At 30.6% G+C, this 22,361-nt stretch overlaps 2 protein-coding genes across 2 annotated transcripts; both read left to right on the top strand.

The window, feature by feature from the left end:
- Positions 1-258: 258 nt before the first annotated feature.
- On the top strand, positions 259-1,414 carry LOC110693762 (vesicle-associated protein 1-4-like). The gene is made up of 2 exons (XM_021870933.1): positions 259-944; positions 1,259-1,414. The coding sequence occupies exons 1-2, from the start codon at positions 448-450 to the stop codon at positions 1,392-1,394; spliced, it is 633 nt and encodes a 210-aa protein (XP_021726625.1). The 5' UTR covers positions 259-447; the 3' UTR covers positions 1,395-1,414.
- A 9,797-nt stretch (positions 1,415-11,211) lies between these two features.
- LOC110693569 (NAC transcription factor 25-like) lies at positions 11,212-13,419 on the top strand. The gene is made up of 3 exons (XM_021870698.1): positions 11,212-11,965; positions 12,081-12,394; positions 12,735-13,419. Exons 1-3 carry the CDS (start codon positions 11,782-11,784, stop codon positions 13,266-13,268), a joined length of 1,032 nt encoding a protein of 343 aa, XP_021726390.1. The 5' UTR covers positions 11,212-11,781; the 3' UTR covers positions 13,269-13,419.
- The last annotated feature ends 8,942 nt before the right edge of the window (positions 13,420-22,361 follow it).

Raw genomic sequence — 22,361 nt, 5'->3', positions numbered from 1 at the left:
CCCAATTAGGGTCCTAAAATATAGTCAAAAGCTCAAAACTCTTTTTTGCTCGCTCTTACGAATGTTGTCTTGCATAAACAGTCAAAATCTTCAAACCTCTTATTTTTTGTTTTTCCTCTTCTCAAACTTATTTCTTGTCAAAATTTCCTAAAATGCGACCATCACTTGGAAAATATTGTTGAATTTTCATTCAAGAAATCAAAATGCAAGTAATTAATAATGGACCAACATGCTTACCTATGTGTATATATATATATGTACACACAACACACATCCACATAATTAATTCATACGTAAAATCATCATATCCTCAATATATAGAAAACAAAATTCACAAAACCAAATTGAAATTGTACAACTTAACTTTTGAAAAGGTGCAAAAAAACGTACAAGCTAGTACCATAAATAAAAGACCCTTGAATTCAAAGAAACACTAGCTAATTAGCCATGCAACGCTCAATGATATCAAAAAGCCTAGCCTCATCAACTCAAATCCTCCGTCCCTTAATTCGCGGTATTCCTCCATCTAACCCCAAACCACCATGTGATATATTCATCAACCATCGAGGGGTTGACACAAAGAGGACAATAGCCGGTCTTTTGTATCAGCATCTCTCAGGTCTTGGATACCACCCTTTCTTAGATAGCAAGAGTATGAAACCCGGGGATAATCTATTTGATAAGATTGACCCGACAATCAAGAATTGTAGGGTTGGGGTAGCGGTTTTTTCCCCACGTTATTGTGAATCGTACTTTTGTTTGCATGAACTCGCGTTGATGATGGAGTACAAGAAGAAGGTGGTGCCCATATTTTGTGATGTGAAGCCGTCGGAGCTCCGAGTTAAGGATAATGGAACTTGCTCTCCCAAGCAACTTGAGAGGTTTCATAGGAGTGTTGAAGAGGCTAAAAACATCGTTGGTCTAACATTTGATACCTCAAATGGGTAAGCTATATTATTTCTATATTTGTAGTACTATCTATATATAGTAATATTTGGTATATGCTTTTAATTAGTTTAGTAATTTAGAATGATATTAAGAATTTTTTTGTATGATATAATTGTTTAGAATATATAACAAGATAAAATTGATGAATTTGAGAGTAACGGATCATATATTATACTCCATAATAAAAATGAACTAGATTAGTTCTTACAAAAATAATAAAAAGACCAAATTAAATTAAAGTGTAATTGTATAGACTAATTAATTGAAATAGAATTTTAACAATAATAGTAATGCTTATCTTTCTTTGCAGAGACTGGTCAGAGTTTTTGACAAATGCAACAGAAACAATTCTTGGAAATTTGGTTGAAGCTGAAGAAGATGAGAAGTACTTTAAACATAATATAACCAATTATTATGAAGCAAATTTGGCAGAGAATTCTAACTAAATCAAAACCATTCTTTCTAAAACTTTTCTTCACTTTTATTTTTCTTTTGAGCATTGAAAAAATTCCTTTATTTATTCATTTATTAATTTTGACATTATTAACGACAATGACAAAATTTCTTGATTTCTTTGTAAAGTACTTTTGTAAAGCTAACACATAAATTCAAAAATTTAAATACTTCCAAGGACAATTATTTGTACTATATTGTTTTGGCGGCTACTTTTTTTTTATGTTCTTGTAATTATCATAAACACTAGAATACCTCATTTTTGTTTATGATCACTTAGATTCATTAATTATTTTTTTTTATTTTTTTATTGGCCAATGCCTCATTACTTGTAATAATGCAAAGATGTAAATGAAATTTATGAGATTTGTATTGAGAATAATTGTATAATTCGATTTGTCATAATTGAAGTATGTGTATTAATAATTTAATATTAACTACATTATCTTCTCTATTATGATATGAGTGACACGATCACATCATCACGGAATACTGAAGTTGAGGATATAGAGGTGTATGTACGTACAAAATTAGTTAATTTTTTCAATGATCTAACAATGTTTGTTATGATGTTTTATAGTATGAGTTTTTTTTTTCCTAGTATAATTAGCAATAACATGATTCTTCGTGAATTGTATTATTACAATAAAATGAAGAGAAATTTTATTCGACCCAATTGTTATAATGTCCAAGGTCCGAAATTAGTTCAGTATTCATTAATCTAAGTACGTAGTATTACATGATATGAGTTACTTAATATAAAGAGTATTTAATGTTTAAACATTTTTTTTTATGAAGTTAGGAGTATTTAAATCATACTCCGTATTTGTTTCCTTATTTTTCTGATCTTCAATATCTTCCTATTAATTAACTAGGGTTTTTAAAGGGTCAATAAGTCCTGCATTATATTTATATATCATCATTAGTTGTCATTACTATAAAATGCCACGTTAGCTCAAATAATTTTTTTTTTCATATTATACCAAAACACTTTAAATAAACAATCTGTAGTTGTAAATCCAGTGCTATTTTTTTGCTAATTCGGCAAAATCATTTTTTTTTTTTGAACGGGCAAAATCATTTTCAGAGCTAAATAAAACGAAAATTTATCTAAGCTAACGTAGTAACGTGCATTTCAAAGACACCTTAGTAAAACAGAAAAGGGAAATTCTACATAATACCCCTGAGGTATTGGCTATTCCACGTTGTGCCCCTCCCTTTGAAAAGTTCCACGTTGTAACCTCAAGGTTCCAAAAGTGATTAAGTTGTACCCTGTCGTTAGGGGTGTACACCGGTCCAAAACCGGACCGGACCTGGACCGGACCTGTTTGGACCGGGGACCTGAATTGGGTAATTATGAGGACCAGGGACCGGACCTGAATTAACAGGTCCGGTTCTGGGCCAGACCTGAAAAATCAGGTCCGGTCCGGGTTTGGACCTGAATGGACCTGTTTTGTGTCTTTTTCGTTTTTTTTTTTTTTAAATACAAAACCTGTTGGACCTGCATATGGACCTGTTTTGTGATTTTTAGACCTGTTGCATAATTTAATAATTACATACAAACCAAAATTATCAATTACAAAACTACATAAAGTCTATAAAGTCCCGATTCTCAAACACCAAAAATACAAATGAGTCCACCGAAAATACAAATAAGTCCACGAAAACTCAGTTTCAATTTTTCAGAGTTTGGTTTTCTTCTTCTTTTTTTTTTTTTTTTTTTTAATTACGATTTTCCCGGGTTTCAGGTCCGGACCTGAAAACCCCGGGTTTGGACCGGGTCCGGACCGGGACCGGGAACCTGGATTTTTAAGAACCGGGACCGGACCTGAATCAACAGGTCCGGGTCAGGTCCGGTCCGGTTCAGGTCCGGTTTCAGGTCCGGGCCAATTTTTGTACACCCCTACCTGTCGTTATCCTTCCATTACATGTTGCCGTTAGTGGGGCCCACTTTACACCTATTTAATTTTTTTCTCGATTTTCATGCTAAAAAAATGTCCCATTAAAGGTTTTAAGGGTAATTTTAGGGCTAAAAGGGACCAAATTGAGCTTGGAATTTGCAAAAAAAAAAAAAAAAACCGTAAAAGCCTCGTTTTGTGAATTAGAATTCTTATAGTTAAATTAAAAATTCATAAAACGGGGCTTTTACGTTACTTTTTTTTGCAAAATTCGAGCTCAATTTGGTCCCTTAAAAGCTAAAATGAACCCTTAAAACCTTTAATGGGACATTATTAAGCACGAAAATCGAGAAAAAAAATAAATAGGTGTGAAGTAGGCCCCACTAACGGCAATATGTAACGGAGGGATAACGGCAGGGGTACAGCTTAATCACTTTTGGGACCTTGAGGTTACAGCGTGGAACTTTTCAAAGGGAGGGGTATAACGTGGAATAGTCAATACCTCAGGGGTATGATGTAGAATTTCCCAACAGAAAATTTCAACACCCCTTCATGGTTCTCAACTTCTCACCTCTATGCTTGTATAACTGGGTTTTTTTTATTTTTATTTTTATTTTTTATAAAGAGCAAGAGTAGCACCAAATTTTAGATAATGTATTAAAAAAAAAATTAGAAAATAACACCACAAATTTCTCGAAATTTTGATTATAAAACCTCATATTCTAAAACTTTTATTATAACACCACAAAAAAAATCCCAAAAAGTGGATTTCACCACCAATTGACGGATTTTTGGATGGAATCCGTTAGTGAGACCCACTATGGACACGTGTCAATAAGACATTGGTTTTTTTAAAAAATAAAATTATAAACAAAAATTAAAATAAATAAATAAAAAAAAACTCTAAACTCTAACCCAGCCACCAGCCCACCACCGGCGACCTTAACCCCACCGCTGGCAACCCAATCCCAGCCTCCGGGACCACCACCTAACCCCCATAGCCCAGCCGAACCCACCACCTAACCCCCATAGCCCAGCCAAAACCCCATTATTACCTACCAGCTGAACCCACTACAACCCCGAAACCACCACCTAACCTTCGACAAACCCCTTCGCCCACCAGCCAAACCCACCACAGCCACACCGCGAATCCCACTAAAACCATCAATGGCAACCCACCATCTTCACGTTCCCTCTTTGATTCCTAGTCGCGAAAACCATAACGCACCCTCTTTTCATTCTCTCTCTGACCTCGCGCTCCGACGAAGCTACGGTACGGTTTCGATTACCCGGGGCTGTGGACCTCGATCTAGAGAGTGGGGCTGGTGGGCGATTGGGTTTAACGGGGGTTGGTGGTATTTCGAAGGTTAAGGAGGAGGTTTCGGTGAGGGTGGTGGATGTGTGGGCTTGCCGGTGATGGGTTATAGGGCTGTCGGAGAGGTGAGGGTGGTGGTTGGGTTAAGGTTTGAAGTGTTTTTTCTTTTTTTAAAAAATCAAATAGAATAGTTACATGTGTTTGTTGTGGGGCCCACTAACGATTTTTTGGATGATTTTTGTTAGATGGTGGTGAAATCAATCTTTTTGGTTTTTATGTGATGTTATAATAAAAGTTTTGAATTAGGTGGTGTTATATTCTAATTTTTGAGAATTTTATGGTGTTTTTTTTTCTGATTTTTCTTAAAAAAAAAAAAAACAAAATCCGAAAAATCCCTCTATATATACTCCTGTCATTTTCACTAACTTTACACAGAAGAGTAATACCATAACTAATAACTAGGGGCTTGTTTGGCATCATTTTTGATTTTCAGTTTCCTGTTTTTTTTAAACTTAAAACATGAAATAAGAAAATGGTGTTTTCACTTTTCTGTTGTCTGTTTTCAAAATTATGATGATTTTAATAAGTTTAAATAATTTTTGATTCATTATGGGACATATATCATATACTTTTAAAAAATTAAAAAAAAAACAAAAAACTAAAAAACAGAAAACAGAAAACTACAACAACGCCAAACTAGGGTGTTGTAAAAAAAATAACTAGGGTAGAGAGCCATGCAACGTTCAATTATCACCAAAGGCCTAGCCTCAGCTAACAAAGTCCTCCGCCTTTCCGACCACCCTTCAACCCAATTACGACCCTACGACATGTTCATCAACCATTGAGGGACTGATACAAAGAAGACCATCGATGGTCTTCTGTATCACCATCTTTCGGGTCTTGGATACCACCCCTTTCTAGATAGTAAGAGCATGAAGCCCGGGGATAGGCTCTTTGAGAAAATCAACCCTGCAGTCAAGGAGTCTAGGGTTGGGGGGGCATCTGAAAATTATTGTAACTCTTATCTTTGTTTGCATGAACTTGCCTTGATGTTAGAGTGCAAGAAGAGGATTGTGCCAATTTTTTGTGATGTGAATCCAAGTTATTGTTGATGGTACTTGAGCTAGAAATGAAATTGAAAGGTTTGGTCAAGCTATTGAGGAATGTCAAGCTATTGAGGAATGTAGATACATTGTTGGGGTATCATATGATAGTAAGAAAAATGGGTTAGTCCTACATTAAAAAAAAATTATTTTATTTCAAATGAAAAAAAAAATTATTTAATGTAATTTTTAAAATAAATTTTTCTGGTAAAATTGTTGTAAAATATTTAATTTAACTCCTTTCCACATTTCCTCTTGTTTTACATGCAATTTGGGGTGGTAACAATTTCTTCATTAATTGCATTTAGATTGGACTTCCAACAATGAACTGAATAAAGCTAGTCATATAACCCCTCTTTGAAGTTTGAACAAATATATTATTGGGCTTGAAAAATTGTATTCACTTAATTTTTTTCATTTAGTTGCATTATTGGTTTCGTTCACTAATAGGTCTTCATTCTTTTTAAGATAAATAATAAAGGATCATGATCTTCATTAATGCCTTTTTAATTTCATACATGATTAAGTTACTTTGTGGTAAAATCCGTGACCTTATTAGTTCATTTCCTACCCTTTAGCCGGCCGATATATACAAAGTTAAAAATTATTTGAGTTCAACTTATTCAACTCAAACTAAACACATTATTAGCTGAAAAGTAACAACGATAAGATGATCGTTAGTGAGAGCGAGGGATACCTCAAGTGGTTAGAGCAACCTTTTCGATTTCAGGAGATTTTGGGATCGATTCTCATCTTCACCCTTGTGGCTCTCTAAACACCAAAAAAAAAAAAAAAAAAAAAAAAAAAAAAAAAAAAAAAAAAAAAAAATCGTTAGTACAAACCTAAACCTATGCATGCAACGAATAGCTCATTTGTTTTATAAGATGATGTTTTTACTCCTCTTTTTCTAATGTGGAACAATTTTTTTAAATACAAAGGGTTTCAATAAAGTTTTTTCAATTAATCTTATATGAAGCGTATATACTTGGTATGTGAAAAAGGAGCAAAATACGAGCCAATAATGTGCCATCAAGATAGAAAATTTTTAATTTATTTTTAAAAAAATCATAAAACTCTTACCACTTAATTAAAACAAAAAAAGTTATTGGCATTATGCCATTATGCATTCCAAATGTGATTCAAACAGCGTGATTAGCAGACAATGGAATTTGTTAGAATTACTTTTCAACACATGACTATTTTGAATGACAATTGGAGAAAACCTTTATACTCGTACTTGTCTACTGTACATCATTACATAATACAATTTGGCTTTATTCGTGGTTTACCTGGTCTAATCACTTTCTTAAATATATAACATCATCCATTATCTATGTATCCCTATGAAACAAAACTCAATTTGAATATCAACCCCTTTTTATATGAGTCAATCATCAATCATATAATAAGTCATCAGCTAAGTTTATAATTATGAGAATTATTGGGCTACTTTGTTGGTCAAATGGTAAATTGTTAAGTTTCACTATAATTTTCTAGGACTAATGTTCTGAATCTGAAATATTTTCAAGGTCTTAGAAAGTGCAAGAGAAATTACCACCTGCTTTCTGCATGTATTTGAACTTCGACAAAAAAATTCTCTCATTTTGGCAATGTTTTGGCCTTTTGGGCACTTAAAAGGGACATAATGAGAGACAAATCTCACTTTTTCTCTAAATTCTCTTCTTTACATCTCGGTGGGACTTTCTTTCAGTAGAGATGCTAAACACTTTATTTGGATTAAGATTGATCTTATGGAATATTATCTCAATTTCATATTATTTACAAATCTGGGATATTAATTTGTAAAATATAAAAAATATTCAAAGTTGTAAATAATATGAAATGGTGATAGTGTATTTTAATAACTAATTTTAAATTTAGATTTACTTTAGAAAGGATGGGGTCATAATGTCATATTGATCTAATAATATTCTACTAGTTAAACAAAAAGATTCATTATAAAATTCCTAGTTTCCTACTAGTTAAACATTAAAATTTACTAATTACAGAGATTTTACATATGAGAGTAAGGGATAATTAAAATGGTTAGAGTTTTTCTTCCGATTTCAGGAGATTCTGGAACTGATTTCCACCCCGCCCTTGTGGCTCTTTAAACACCAAAAACAGAGGTACTGACCTTGATTGGTAAATAGATTATTAAAAGAGCTTATTGGGCTTGAAAAGCTCTTTTAGAAAACGCTCATTATAAGAGTTTTTTAAAATTAATTTATTGAACAATTAGCTTTTTGTCTCTTAAATATACTAAAATACCTAACAATTAATAGCTATTTAACAAATACTTTTACACAATCAGCTAATTATAACTAGCTAGTCAAAGCAGCTAATACAATCAGCCATATCAATAAGCTACCAACTAATTATCAAATATGGCCATTACATATGGAGTATCATTCAAATATTAAAAATGGAAATAATACGAAATGTAGTAATGCCAAACAAAACCCTAGTCAAAGCAGCTAATACAATCAGCTATATCAATAAGCTACCAACTAATTCAAATAAGGCCATTACATATGGAGTATCATTCAAAAATAAAAAATTGAAACAATACAAATGTAGTAATACCAAACAAAACCTTAATCTATACTAATATATTAAAAGGCGTTTATAAAAACGTCCATGTGACACGTAGATCCTTTTAAATTATGCCACGTCATTTACAAACATTTTATGATGCCACATCACCTACCCAACATCTCTGTATGCCACATCACGTTACCCAAGCAACCATATTACTTCATATAAAAATACTCCGTATAACGTTAAGGGGATTGGAACACTCAACCACTTATGAAAAAATTGGCTACCTAACCATTTTAGCCCATCATCAAGCATATTATAAATACGAAAAAGAAATGTATATAAGTGTAAACTGCATGATTCAATTATCAGAAGAAAAAAAAAACATATTCAATAATATTAATTTTATATTTAAAAATCTCAATTGCACGATAACAAAACTAGCAACCCGAGGCATCGCCCAGGCTACTCACTAGTTATTTTTAAAATCGCGTAATAAGTGACCTCAATCATGGTCCTACATGGACTGATTTGGACTTGTATTGTGTATAGTGTATACGCACGAAAGAAGTAGCCCATATTCAGTACCTATATGATTGGGCTACCAACTGTAGAAAATTTTTTCAAGGACTAGCCCATTCAAGAAAATTGATAGTTTTGATACAAATTTGGCCCACCTGGAGCGGCCCAGTTATGTTAATTCTTATGTTCTATCATAGTTGCAATATGTTTCAATTTTTTTTTTTTCTAGGTTTTTTTGTTTTTCAAAGAGTGTACAAGTTAATTAAATTGCAACAATTTCTATTCAGTGAACTTAACATGCTTTTTGGGTTGATGACAATGTAAAGAGGCAATGCATCCTTCTTCAATAATTGATGTGTCATGTTATCATGAAGTATATACTCTTAAGCGCACCTAGTATGTCCAAGCAAACTACTTTAATTTCAAATTCATAATCGAGTAATTAAGTATAATCTACAAGTCGAGATGATTCAACTCAACAAGATACCTCTAGTATGAAAAAAAAAAGGTAACAAGTTATGATAAGATGAGTTATAAAATTGACTAATGCAAAAATCACCTTTTTAATATAGTGATGCCAATGTAGGGAGCTTAATTGGTGGTGCCTTACAACCCACAAAATTAAATCTTGATAAGAAAATATCAAAAGCTGTCAATATATATATTAGTTAGTCACACGGTGTTTATCTATAATCAGCAAACAATGGTTGGCAACCACATCTATCTTTACATACTAAAAGAGTTAGCAATAAAGTTTAATGAATTATGAAGATGCAATGAGTATTTTACTTAAAGAAGAAATTGAAAGAGGTAATCTTTATATTGTGGTCCTTTTGTAAAGTTGAAACATTTAAACAACGAGGCCTAACTTTGGTGGCATTGTTGATTGTGATGCTTCGAGACATTGCACTAGAAATTATTAATAAAGAGGTGGAAAATTAAATTAAATTAAATTAAATTAAATGGAATGTTTATTGATTACAAGAAATTAAAAGAGACAAGCTTTATATTTTGTTAGGCCTCATTGCAACTTAAGATTATGAGATTGCTCATATTTCATTTTCTCATTATACTTTTTATTTTGAGATTTTATTGGTTTTTGAGAACAATAGGTGTGTGGATAATGAATTTAGTCATATTTAATTCACTTAAGTTTATTGTTTAATTTGAGTTGTACCCATCGAGGTTTTAAATCATTCGCTTTAATTTTGAGTCGTATTCAGTTCCACTGCAATAATATAATATACAATAAAAGTTCAATCATTGTTATTTTTTATTAGTGTACTTGAAAATGCAATATCATGAGCTATGTAAAGCTACAAAAACTAACTTGATGATTGATGTAAATATGTAATAATAGGCTCATAGAAACTACTTTGACAATGTTTCAAATTAATGTACTAGCTAGTTAGATAATTAAATTCATTCAACTATTTTGAGTTTTTGACAATGTTTCAAAGCACATGTTATACGTGTTACATACTACCACTAAGCCTTGTACTTTGGTTTCAATAATGTACTTTAGCCCTATTAGGCATAGAATGAGACATTTATAAAGCAAATAAAAGCATGGAAATAACTTTGCTTCACCTATATTTGGTTTAACTTGATCTTTTACTTTGATTTCAGTGGATATCAACTCAGACATGATATCTATGTTACACTACTCTAATAATTCATACAGTTTTATGATTTACATTGATATATCTTAAATCAATTAATATATAGTTCATGACGTAACAACACATAACCTCATCTAATACCATTAATACCAATTGGGCAAGGCACCTTTATACAATTATATGAATGATGCACTATGATCTTTGATGCATATGTCATGTATATAAATTTAGATTAATTATTACCTATTAATTGAAAAAAAATATATTCCCTTCATCACGAATCAAATTATTGACATCATTTTCATTATAAAACCATCCCAAATTACTTTCAACATTTCTGTAAAAATCATGTTTAATTTTGTATTATTTCTCACTTAATTTTCAACATGTATTTCACTCTTTATTCGAAAATAGTTTACTTACTACTTTCTACTAAAATAAAATCTCACATCTTCAAGAAGTAATAACACATTTTCCCCACTAAGGGTCTATTCTATTCAGCTTAATTTCAGTTTAGTTCAGTTCAGCTCATTTCCTAATTTTGTTATCTTAAATACAATTCATTTTAGTTATATTCAGTTTAGTAAGTTGGATTAGACCCTTAAGAAAAGTTAAATTAAAAAAAAATTATATTACGTAGTACAAAATACTCCCCCCTCCCCCCTTTTTTCCATTACAAATTTACAATAACACTTTTAAGCATAGCAAAACATATGTTTGCGTTTGACCATCAAAATATTTAAGTATGTGTTACTTATTTTTTTAATAAAGATAATATTATAATACTTTATTTTATGAATAATCTAACAAAATATTATGAAACAAAATTAAGTTATATTGTGTAAAGGACTTGTTATATACTTGTATAACATTCAGTAACAAAGTTTATTAAAATCTTTAAAATTCTGTATCAATCAAAGTATTGCAATTTTATAAAAAAAATAGAAAAAAACAGTTTCATGGCTAAGATGTTGAGGCGGCGACGGAGGTGGTCCCCACGTCTTAAGCATAAGAAAAGTGTGACAATAACATATTTGATCAAAGTAGTTTCATTTTTCATAGTTGAGATAAAACTCCCCCATATATCTCACACCTTAAGGTTGTTACATTACCTGTGGAGGGTCCCACACTTACACGTGTAGCCTTCTGAATGGTATAGTTTGGTACTTGAGTGGCAACCCACCAGCCAATCCTCCTTTCCTTTGCCTCCCCCCTAATATTTCCCACCCACATTAATACTATATTTGCCAAACAAGGCATTACATATTTTCAACTTTATTATAAAAGGCATGACCAAATTATCATAATAAAAAAGTTTTTGTTTTAAGGTACTTGTACATGTACATGATATCATTTTATTTTCATCAACAACAAAAACTATGGAAAGCACAGACTCTTCCTCTACACAACCTTACCCTCAGCTACCTCCCGGGTTTCGATTCCATCCGACTGATGAAGAACTCATCGTTCATTACCTCAAACGGAAAGCCTCATCCTCTCCTCTTCCTGTAGCGATCATAGCTGAGGTCGATTTGTACAAGTTCGACCCTTGGGAGCTTCCTAGTACGTGTACACACGTACAAAATAAACAATTAAATTATTTAATATTCTATTTTCGTACTGTAAAGATTATTATATGATATAATACGATATGATATTTTTATAATTATTTTTTTAGGTAAGGCGATATTTGGAGAACAAGAGTGGTACTTTTTTAGTCCTAGAGATCGGAAGTACCCAAATGGGGCCCGGCCAAATAGAGCAGCAACTTCAGGTTATTGGAAAGCCACAGGAACTGATAAGCCTATATTAACATCTAATGGTAACCAAAAAGTTGGTGTTAAGAAGGCTCTTGTTTTCTATGGTGGTAAACCTCCTAGAGGGATCAAAACTGATTGGATTATGCACGAGTATCGCGTTATTGATGCTAATTCTAGCTCCAAGCTTCCTCATCCTCTCGTCGATCATCCCTCCAAGAAGGCCTCTCTTCGGGTATGTATGCTTAATCGTTATTTGCTTAGCTTCTTCAATGGTTTGCACTTGTTTTTGTTAGTCATACTATGTATCATGAGCTAAAATTTTGTTTTCTATGTCGTCATGTGAATAAAAAAATATACAACTGATCTTCACCTTATTTTCATTGAACTGAAATGATTAAAGCTGTAACTTTTTATTGTGGTATTACAACAAATAAACCATGTATAATATAGTTGCATATTTAATTTTTAATTTTTATTTTTTTTGCATGTCAATATAAATCAATTATATTGGTATATTTATTTGTATGTACTAAAACAATTTCTTCCTTTATATTGTGGTGATTGATAACTAGCTTGATGATTGGGTTCTATGTCGAATTTACAAGAAGAACAACACTCAAAGACCAATGGATCACGAACGAGACGATCTAATAGAGGAGATGATAAAGCAACAAAAGCTAATGAGAACAATATGCCCAAAAAACACACCTTCTAATGGACTACTAATGGATCACACTAACAATGATCAAAACATATATGAATTTACACAATTAGGCCCTTCAACCTCAAGGCATGACTTGTACGGAATGCAAGGGGATGACTCCAACAAGCGCGAACATCTATACTGGGATGATCCGATGGGATCTGTCGGATCATCCTCAGGCCGGCGATTCCACCACGTACAATCCGATCAGACGACGGGGAGTACCGGGACAGATGGAAATAGCTCATCATTTGTATCAATGTTAAGCCAATTACCTCATCAAGGGATTAATAATACTAGTGGTGTCCCTTATAGTATGGGGAGTCCCTTACTAGTTGGGAACATTGGTGATGGTGTTCTAAGGCCTCCTTTTCAGCTTTCTGGTGGAACATGGAATTCATAGTTGTTTAATTTCTTCGTCAATATCATGGGAAATTTATACTCATATTGAAGCAAATACAAGTGTAAGAAATTAAAGTATACTGTATACATATATAACTATTAATGATTTATAATTTTATATGTATTATTGTGAGATTTTTTTACTTGGAAAATACAGGATTTTGATAGATAGTTTATTGCGTATTTAGGGTTTTTTTTTCATGTCATTATGCCTTAAATCATTGTTACTAAAGAGAAAAAGAGTAATACATGCATGTTAGTTTAAAATAAATAAAAGGAGTTTGGAGCAATAACACGTTAATATAAGGTTTATATATGACTATATATGCATGTTTCAAAATAAATAAATATGCATATACTAGGAGTATTTAATATTATAAACACATGTACGAAGTACATAATATTTAATACTACCTTCGATTCAAATTACTCGCAACTTTGAAATATTTTATGTCTCGCAAATAATACCCAAAATTGCGAGTAATTTGAACCGGATCGGAGGTAGTAATATAAACCGCTAGCATAATGCCACAGGCATTTTTACTTTTGATCTTTCCTTACCACGTACTTCGTATTATGTTTTCTTTTTAATTAGGTTGTATTTTTCTTAAAATTGTGTATGGTTTTGTCTCAAATTCAACATACGTAAATACTGATCTATGTTTTGTTGTTTTATATATGACCTATTTTTTTATAGTAAAATTGCATGGTGTTCTTTTAACTAATATGTTTATTTCTAAATTAAAAGCTATACACACAATTTGAAGGACAATTATACCTACTCATTAGTATTTCTAAACACAAATTACAATTACGTGTACGTTTTCTGTTGGTCTTTCCACATAGTTTTTTTTTTTTTTTTTTTTTTTAAAAAAAAAAAAAAAAAAAACATCCTTATTCATTGTATTAGTTTTTTTTTTTTCATATGTTTTTCTCTTTCAAACTTTTCATCTATCTCATATAAAAATATATGTACTCCATAATAAGCATTGTGTTCTATTGAAGTCATGGAATTGTTTAGAATTTCAACTCAACTCAATTAAGCTCCATCTAGTTTAATTTATTTCATATCAATTACGTACACATATTATACCAAACAAAAAGAGGAGCAGACTATGTTGCTTCGATCTTTGGGTCATTTTATGCAAGTTCACCAAAATATCGATCCATTCATAGATTGTAAATTTTTTATTTTATTTTATTTTTTCTGATAAATTAGGGTATAGTCTTGAGAGAAAACTATCCTAAATTTTCATTTACCTTTCCATTAAAAAAAAAATATACCAAACAAAAGTAATTCAGTATAACTGTATAGTGTATATTTTTTATAACATGAAAATTTGAAAGGAAAGAATCCTGAATATCACAAGTTCAAGTTTTTTTTTTTTTTTTTTTTTTTTTTTTTGTAAGGACTTGTTCACATTTACTGAATTGAGATAAACTGATTAAAGCTGAACTGAATGGAGCTTAAATGAATATTTTATGAGAGAAGAAAATACCGAACTGAATTGAACTAAAATTAAGCTGAATTGAACAGGCCATAAATACCACAAATCTCTCCTTTTTTTTTTTTTAAATCCAATATCATGTCCCTTTAACTCGAAATCTAGCCCCTTCTATTCTTCAAACAGTTATCATGTCCATTCATTTTATCATTCAATGATTTCCTATCGCAAATATATATCCCCTTATATAAAACTAAACTAATACGTAACCAAGGCAATGCCCTGGATTCCTTCCGCATTATATATCTTAATGATATTACTTGGTATCTTGCATGTCACACTAATTCTTATTTGTTGTCTACATGACGTGACACTTGGCGAAAAATCATCATGCTAACTTTTAATATCTAGTTTTAGTTATTAAAGTATATCATATATAAACCTTTTTTTTAGGACCAAATAAACCTTGTTTTGTACAACTTTTTAAAATAAATTTTATAATACAAATTTAACATATTTATAAGATAATTTTTTTTTAAATTTACAATCTACTTATTCATATAGAAAATCAGAAGTCCTATCAGAAATAAAATTCTAAATAACCTTTTTATCTTAAAAAAATCTATCTTAACTTTGCTTATCTAGTGTTAGAGGTATCGTACTAAATCTTATATGCCGCTTACGTGGCGCAATAGTTGGCAAAGCTTTATATATTAGTTATATGATATGATATGATATAAAAAAAAATCTAAAAATTAGTTATAAGGTTCTTTTTTTTAAAAAAAAAATCACAATATGAAATATAATCTTTTAACCATTGGATGGTCAAGTTTAAAAAAAAAAAAAAAAAAAAAAAAAAAAAAAAACCAAACTAACAAACAAACTGTTTAATATATATATATATATATATATATATATATATATATATATATATATATATATATATATATATATATATATATATATATATATATCCGTGCATTACAAGCGTTAATTTTAGGTTTTTTATTTAAAAAAAAAAATTAATGTGTAGAGAATCACAAAAACAATGGTTTAATTACGGAGGTTTTTTTTTTTTTTTTTTTTTTTTTTGGTCTCGGGTTTTAGCTAGCTAGGTATTATCGTCCACAACTTTACCAACAAAATTAGCTAATTAGCATCGACATCAACTTTAAATTCATCAACCTAAGAACAAATCTTGCACCCCTTCTAATATCTAAGTTCCAATAATTTAGATTAATTTGATTACTAGGGAATATAGTACAAATCGGGAAACCTCAAGTGCAACATGTTGGACCATAGCTTACTTAATCAAGGGGAATCAAATATTTAATCTCTTTCAATCCTGTTTCCAGATCCCATTTCCATTTTAAGGAAAGAGTACAAAATGCCTTTTCAGATTTGATGTCATTAAGACTTGCATTTAGTGTGTAGATTTTGACATAAGCTAATGAAAACAACATGATTCTAATAATTCTATGGTTCTCATTTCTTAGTGGGCTACGTGTTTCTACTTTGCCTATCGTTGCTCGCCACGTATATAATCTTGATTAAGTTAATTTTGTGTATCTTGGAGATGGAGATGATGTTAATTATATCACCACTAAATCATATTTTTATCAATTGTTGTTAGTGTAGCTTGCCCTTCTCTTTCAAAGAAAAAAAAAAGTTGTTATTCATGTTTGTGATTACTAATATACTACTTCCTGTTCTTATTACTCATAATAATGGGGTATTATTTATGAGACACAAAATATTCTTTTATTGCGAGTAATAAGAACCGGAGGTAGTAAATAAATTTGATGTTAGTATTGAGTAGTTGGAATGGAATAAATACTTGGTATACTATTACTGTATTATATATATATATATATATATATATATATATATATATATATATAAATTTTTAGTCAGGTGACGAAATAGCGACACCTAGCGTTCCAACTTTTCGCCAAGTGTTGCGCCATGTAGGATAGAGTTATATAGAATTCAATTTGTAGGATAAAAAAAGTTAATTTAAAATTCTATTTTCAATCAAATTTGGATAGAATTTAGGATAAAATTGTTAATTTAGAGTTTTATTTTTGATAAAGTACCAATATTTCATATGTACAAATTAAATTATAATTTTAAAAAAAAAATTATAACACTCATAAATTATCATATAAATTTATTTTTTGTATCATAGTATTTTTTTGGAGCGAAGGAATTAGCTCAAAATGCACAACATCCATTATTTATAATATATTCTAATCAATTAAAACAATATACTTTACAATCTAATATAATTTTATTACTATGTGTAGACCTGTCAATCGGGTCAGGTCACGAGTCATTTCGGACAGGGTCATTATTTCAGGTTACGGGTCAAGAAATGTTTTATAGATTAAAAATTTATCTTAAAATTCAATAAACAACCCGGACACAAAACTAAATATATATATATATATACATATATATATATATATATATATATATATATATATATATATATATATATAATCTAATTACTCCATATAATATTTGTATTTCTTTTTAACAACGTGCAAATTTTAGAAATCTGGTAACTAAATTTAATTTGACGAGTTTAAGATTTAATTTAAAAATAATACTTTATACCTAGTATATAATCTCACAAATCACAATAACATGGACAAAGAAAATATATAAATTTCCCAACTAGGAGTAATTGAATTGTTTCTCTTCCCTATGGTGAAGCAAAAAATCATTAAAAAAAACTCAACCAAATACAATACAAGTATAATTGGTGAAGTAGCTTAGTCTTAAACTTGATGTTACTTGTGTAGGGGTCAAATCATTTCAAAATAATTGACACAATAAAATCATTAGATAATACTATAACAAATTAACAAGAAGATAATATTTGAGAATGAACATATTGTTAAAAAAAAACCCTAGCCTCCTCTCTCTCTTCTCTCTCCTAAACTCTGGCCTCCATTATTTATTTGAAGGGGCTTCCATTGGATTTTACCGGTGGAAAGCCCCAATCTTTATTTTTCTTTAAGCTTTTTGTTTCGAAGATTACAATAATAATCTCTCTCGAAAGAAAGGGTCTATCTCCTTCGAAAGAAAATGTTTTTTCAATCTCCTTCGAAAGACAAGGTTTTATTTAGGTTTAATTGGTCTCCGGTTGTGCGGGGTTGTGATTGATTATGGCTCAAATTCGGGTTACGGAATCTGCACAAGAATTAACTTTCTCACAAAATTGCGAAGCGACGACGGATCCACTCAAAAAGTTGTATGAGACAACGAATCGAGAATGTGCTGAATTGTTATATTTATGTATTTGGATTCTTAACCATTCCCCGATTAATTCTTGTTTGATTTTGATAAATTCGTTTTCATTATCGTTAATTGTCAATTGTAGATGTCGTATGGCTTTATTTAATGAAATTTAATGTCCTTTAGGACTTTTTTCAAAAAAACAAAAAAATAATAATATTTGAGAGTTTTTTAATTAAAAAAATAAATTAATATACATATTTTTTTTTAAGGTAAGATGAAAGATTTTACTGAACCAACACCTCTCACAAGTTAAATCTGCTAAGCTCCGCAGGTTAACCCTTAATAGTAGAGGGTGTGGGGGGATAAGGGAACCCACTACGACATTACCCCTTAATACTCTTTAATCCATTAAATCACTATTATGAAATTTTGTCTTGGATTCCGTGAGAGCTCCAAAGTTGCATCTAATATGTTCCGGAGGTAATAATTGATGGGACTCGGACTTATTCAAAGTTACCAGGCGGGTTTCCCACCAAGTTCAGTACCTGTACTATACTAATGTGTACGAGTAGGAATGTTTACTAGATACTAGGCCCATTTATGGGCTTCTTGTGCAGTGAAGCCTTCTGCATTTTCATGCCACTAGTTTTTATCATAAGGGCCAAGTTTGTTTAGGCCGAATCATTATTTACGGGCTTCTTGGGCTGATGAAGCCTTCTGCAATTTGAAGAGGTCTTGTGCTGCGACTGCGCAGCCAAATGGGATCCTCGGTTCTATAAAAATTGTACGACGTTAAAAAAATAAATAAATAAAAATTGTACGAAGTAACAATTTGATAAAAAAAAAAAAAACCCTACCATATTTTTAGTACTTAAATCTAAAAGGATCATTTATAGGGCTTGTAAAATACTCTAATATATTTATGAAATAACCTCAGACGAAAAGTCAAAAGAGTTTTATAGAACGGACGGAGAACAAAACATAACTAGACTTATAATATCATCATTGTTCTAATATTCGAATGTATCTTCTATTACGCTGGATTAGAACTTATGTAAACTTAGGGCCCGTTCACATTTACTTAATTTCAAATCAGTTTTATTCAGTTCAGCTCCCAATTTTCCTTTCTCATAAAATATTTATTTCAGCTCAGTTCAGTTCAGCTCCAATCAATTCAGTTCAGTTGAGTTTAGTTCAGCTCAGTTCAATAAATGTGAACATGCCCGTAACTTATAAACTTTCCTTGGTTCTTAACCATGGAAAGAGTAGGACCATTAGATATATATATATATATATATATATATATATATATATATATATATATATATATATATATATATATATATATGAATGAGAATAGTATAGAATGAAGAAATCAAAGCCACTAGATTCATACCTTAAAATCTTAAATAAAATGAAATATGTATAACATGAAAAAAGCAGGGGCCATTGGTACTGTCTTTTATTAAATATAATTTTAGTATAGAAAAACTAATTCTAGTTTAGCAAAAAATACTCCATCCGCTTTAAAATTCTTGCTCTATTTCTCTGTGTGCGGAATTTTAGAAGAAATTGAAGATATAATAAAAAATGAAGGTAGTGGATGGGGTAGGTGGAAGAATAAAAAAATTGTAAAAAAGAAAAGTAGTTGAAAGAATTGGAGGAGAAAGATTATAAAATATATAAAATATGATTAATGTTGAGTCCGCTAGTTGAGATAAATGAATTAAATATCGTAAAAAAAATTTAAACAAAAAAATAGAGCAAGTATTTAAAAACGATCGGAAAAGAAAAGAAGAGTGAAACAAGTATTAAAAACGAAGGGAGTAGACCTCAATTAAATAAACACGGAGTAAAATTACAAGTACATGCAAAAGATGTGACGGATGAGGTGAGGAAGGAGCTGGTCGTCACTGCTCGCTAGAGCCGAAGTCAAGTATAGTCTCTAAGGGTGAGTTTATCCCCACACTCGGACCCATACTTCAAACTCTGCTACATCAACTTTCCACAAACTTTAAAATACTTTTTTATTATTCAGTTTCATACAAGACTTTATCCAAATTTACACATTAGATCAAGATTAGCCCTAGGTCTTAAGATTCTAGATGACATCATCATTTTAATTTTGCGGTTTTAAGACAAGACTTTATTATTATAAAGCATTTATGAAGTTTGGTCTTAATAAAATCTGAAGTAGATGGAGTCTTAAAAATTCAAGACTCAACTTCAGACTCAATTATTTAGCACTCAATTATCATTTTTTTTTATTTTTAAAAAACTTTAATAATAATTTAATTTATATGTAAAAAGTGAGTCCGAGCGATTGAAGAGATAACTTTTACAGAGTGTTAAGGAGTCTTAACATAATTATAAATTAGAAAAATAATTAAATTTAATCTAAAAAGCTGATATAGCAATGGATTAAAGTCTTAAGATGAGACTGCATCCCAAGACTCACTTCAGACTCAATTAATCCTCTTTTATTTTTCTTTTTTTTTTTTTTTTTTTTTTTTTAATAAAATATCAAATTATTGTAAACTTTTGGTTGATGAGGTGGCCAATTTTAATTTCATTGGCCTTGCAAAGTCTTGACATGGGTTTGGATTTTCCAAACTCCATGTAAGACTCACATGGTTAGATGAGTTTATGGCAAGAAATTCATGTTGAGACTTTGCTCAAGACTTGCAAAAACTTACTCGTGAGTAATGGTGTATGTACATATCTAAACTTTTAAGGGCATTATGACACAATTATAAATTTAGCCAACTCTTAATCTAATACTACATCACTAATATTCTGGTCCATCAATGATATAAGCAAAATCAACTAATTTAGTTTGTAAAAGTTTTGATAGTTTTCCTCAAAAAATTTAAAAAAATAGAAAATAAATATAAATAAATAAATTTGGGAGTTATCAAATTTATAAAGCTAAATGAACTAAAACTAATTTTGGGAGATATTAGGGGTATATTTGGTGTAAAAAAAAATCTTAAAAGAAACTTATTTTAAAGTGCTCCATCCTTTTTTTTTTTTTTCCTTCCCCTCTTATCTTGGCCAAGTTAGCAACACTTCATTGGTGGTGTACAAGAGAACTAAATGTATCCCCACCCTTTTCCACTAAGTTGTTTAGTTAATGTTTAGGGTGGTTTCCTTCAAAATAAAATGTTTTGGGAGGTGAATATGTGAATATTTTCCCACATCACAACTATCAATAAATCCTCTTTAATCGTTTTAAAAAAAAAAAACCTTCTTTAAATAAAAAAATAAATAAAGGCGAGGATCAAGGAAGTAATAGTTTTCCCTTATGTTTGTCTTATCTAGGGATATAATTACAACAATAAAATTAAAAATATGATTAGATTATAAATTAATGATAGAGTATTAAACACATTTCTATGTTTCAACTATTGTTTAAGCTTTGGTTAAGTTGATCAGTTAATTAACATGGTATCAGAGCTTTTTTGACACAAATGTTACGGGTTCAAATCTTATCAACTCTCCACTTTCAAGTGGAAGCTTTCGCGCTAAATATGAGTAGGGATCATGTCGCATCTACACTTCACACCCAACAAACTCTCGTGTGAGAAGGAGTAATAGAGTATAAAACATAATATTATGTTGCCCATGGATGATATATGTCAAATTACTAGTGGGTTATTTCAATAATGCTGCATCTGGTCATGTGTATTGAGATGTCAATAATGTAGTAGATTATATTGTAGTTATGGATTTGTATCGGATAAGATGGTTAAAAGGAAAGAATTTTCCACAAAAAATGTGATTTCACTTCTCCTTATTCAATTGGGATTGAATTGGGGGAAAAATGTCTTCCAAATCTTTTCATCACAGCCCTTAATTAATGCATGGTTGATCCTCTACATGTTCCGTTATTCTAATTGTAGGGTATTTGACGTTTGAATATTTGTACTATTGTAACTGCGATTAACTTATCAACCACGGCATTTGTTTGAAATTTAAGGTACATGGGCCCATTATTAGTAATTCGTATTAATAATTTTGTGCAGTATTATTGATCAGCCTCCTTAACAAATAATAGACTCCTATGTTGGCTTTGGTTAGTTTTTACAAGTACGTTTCAAACTTGTATTTTTTTTATACTAACCTCATTGTAATAGCCTCCATAACAAAGGATGATTGGACATTACACCAATTAATATAATTTTTAAAGGCCTTTAATTTAAAACAAGCTATGAAGTAAGCAACTAAGCATATCATCGTTCCATAAAATTTCAAATTTGTCCATGCGGATAAATATCAAGTAAAACTAACTAATATAGCTACAACAAGTGCCTATATTAATTCAAAATAAGGATATTAGGTGTTTAGAGTGTGAAATTATGGTAGATATATATGTGTATATATAAAATAGGTATAAATGTTGT

Source organism: Chenopodium quinoa, unplaced genomic scaffold (assembly GCF_001683475.1).
Source record: "Chenopodium quinoa cultivar QQ74 unplaced genomic scaffold, ASM168347v1, whole genome shotgun sequence".
Taxonomy (NCBI): Eukaryota; Viridiplantae; Streptophyta; class Magnoliopsida; order Caryophyllales; family Amaranthaceae; genus Chenopodium; species Chenopodium quinoa.
This window is presented reverse-complemented; position numbering and strand designations above follow the sequence as displayed.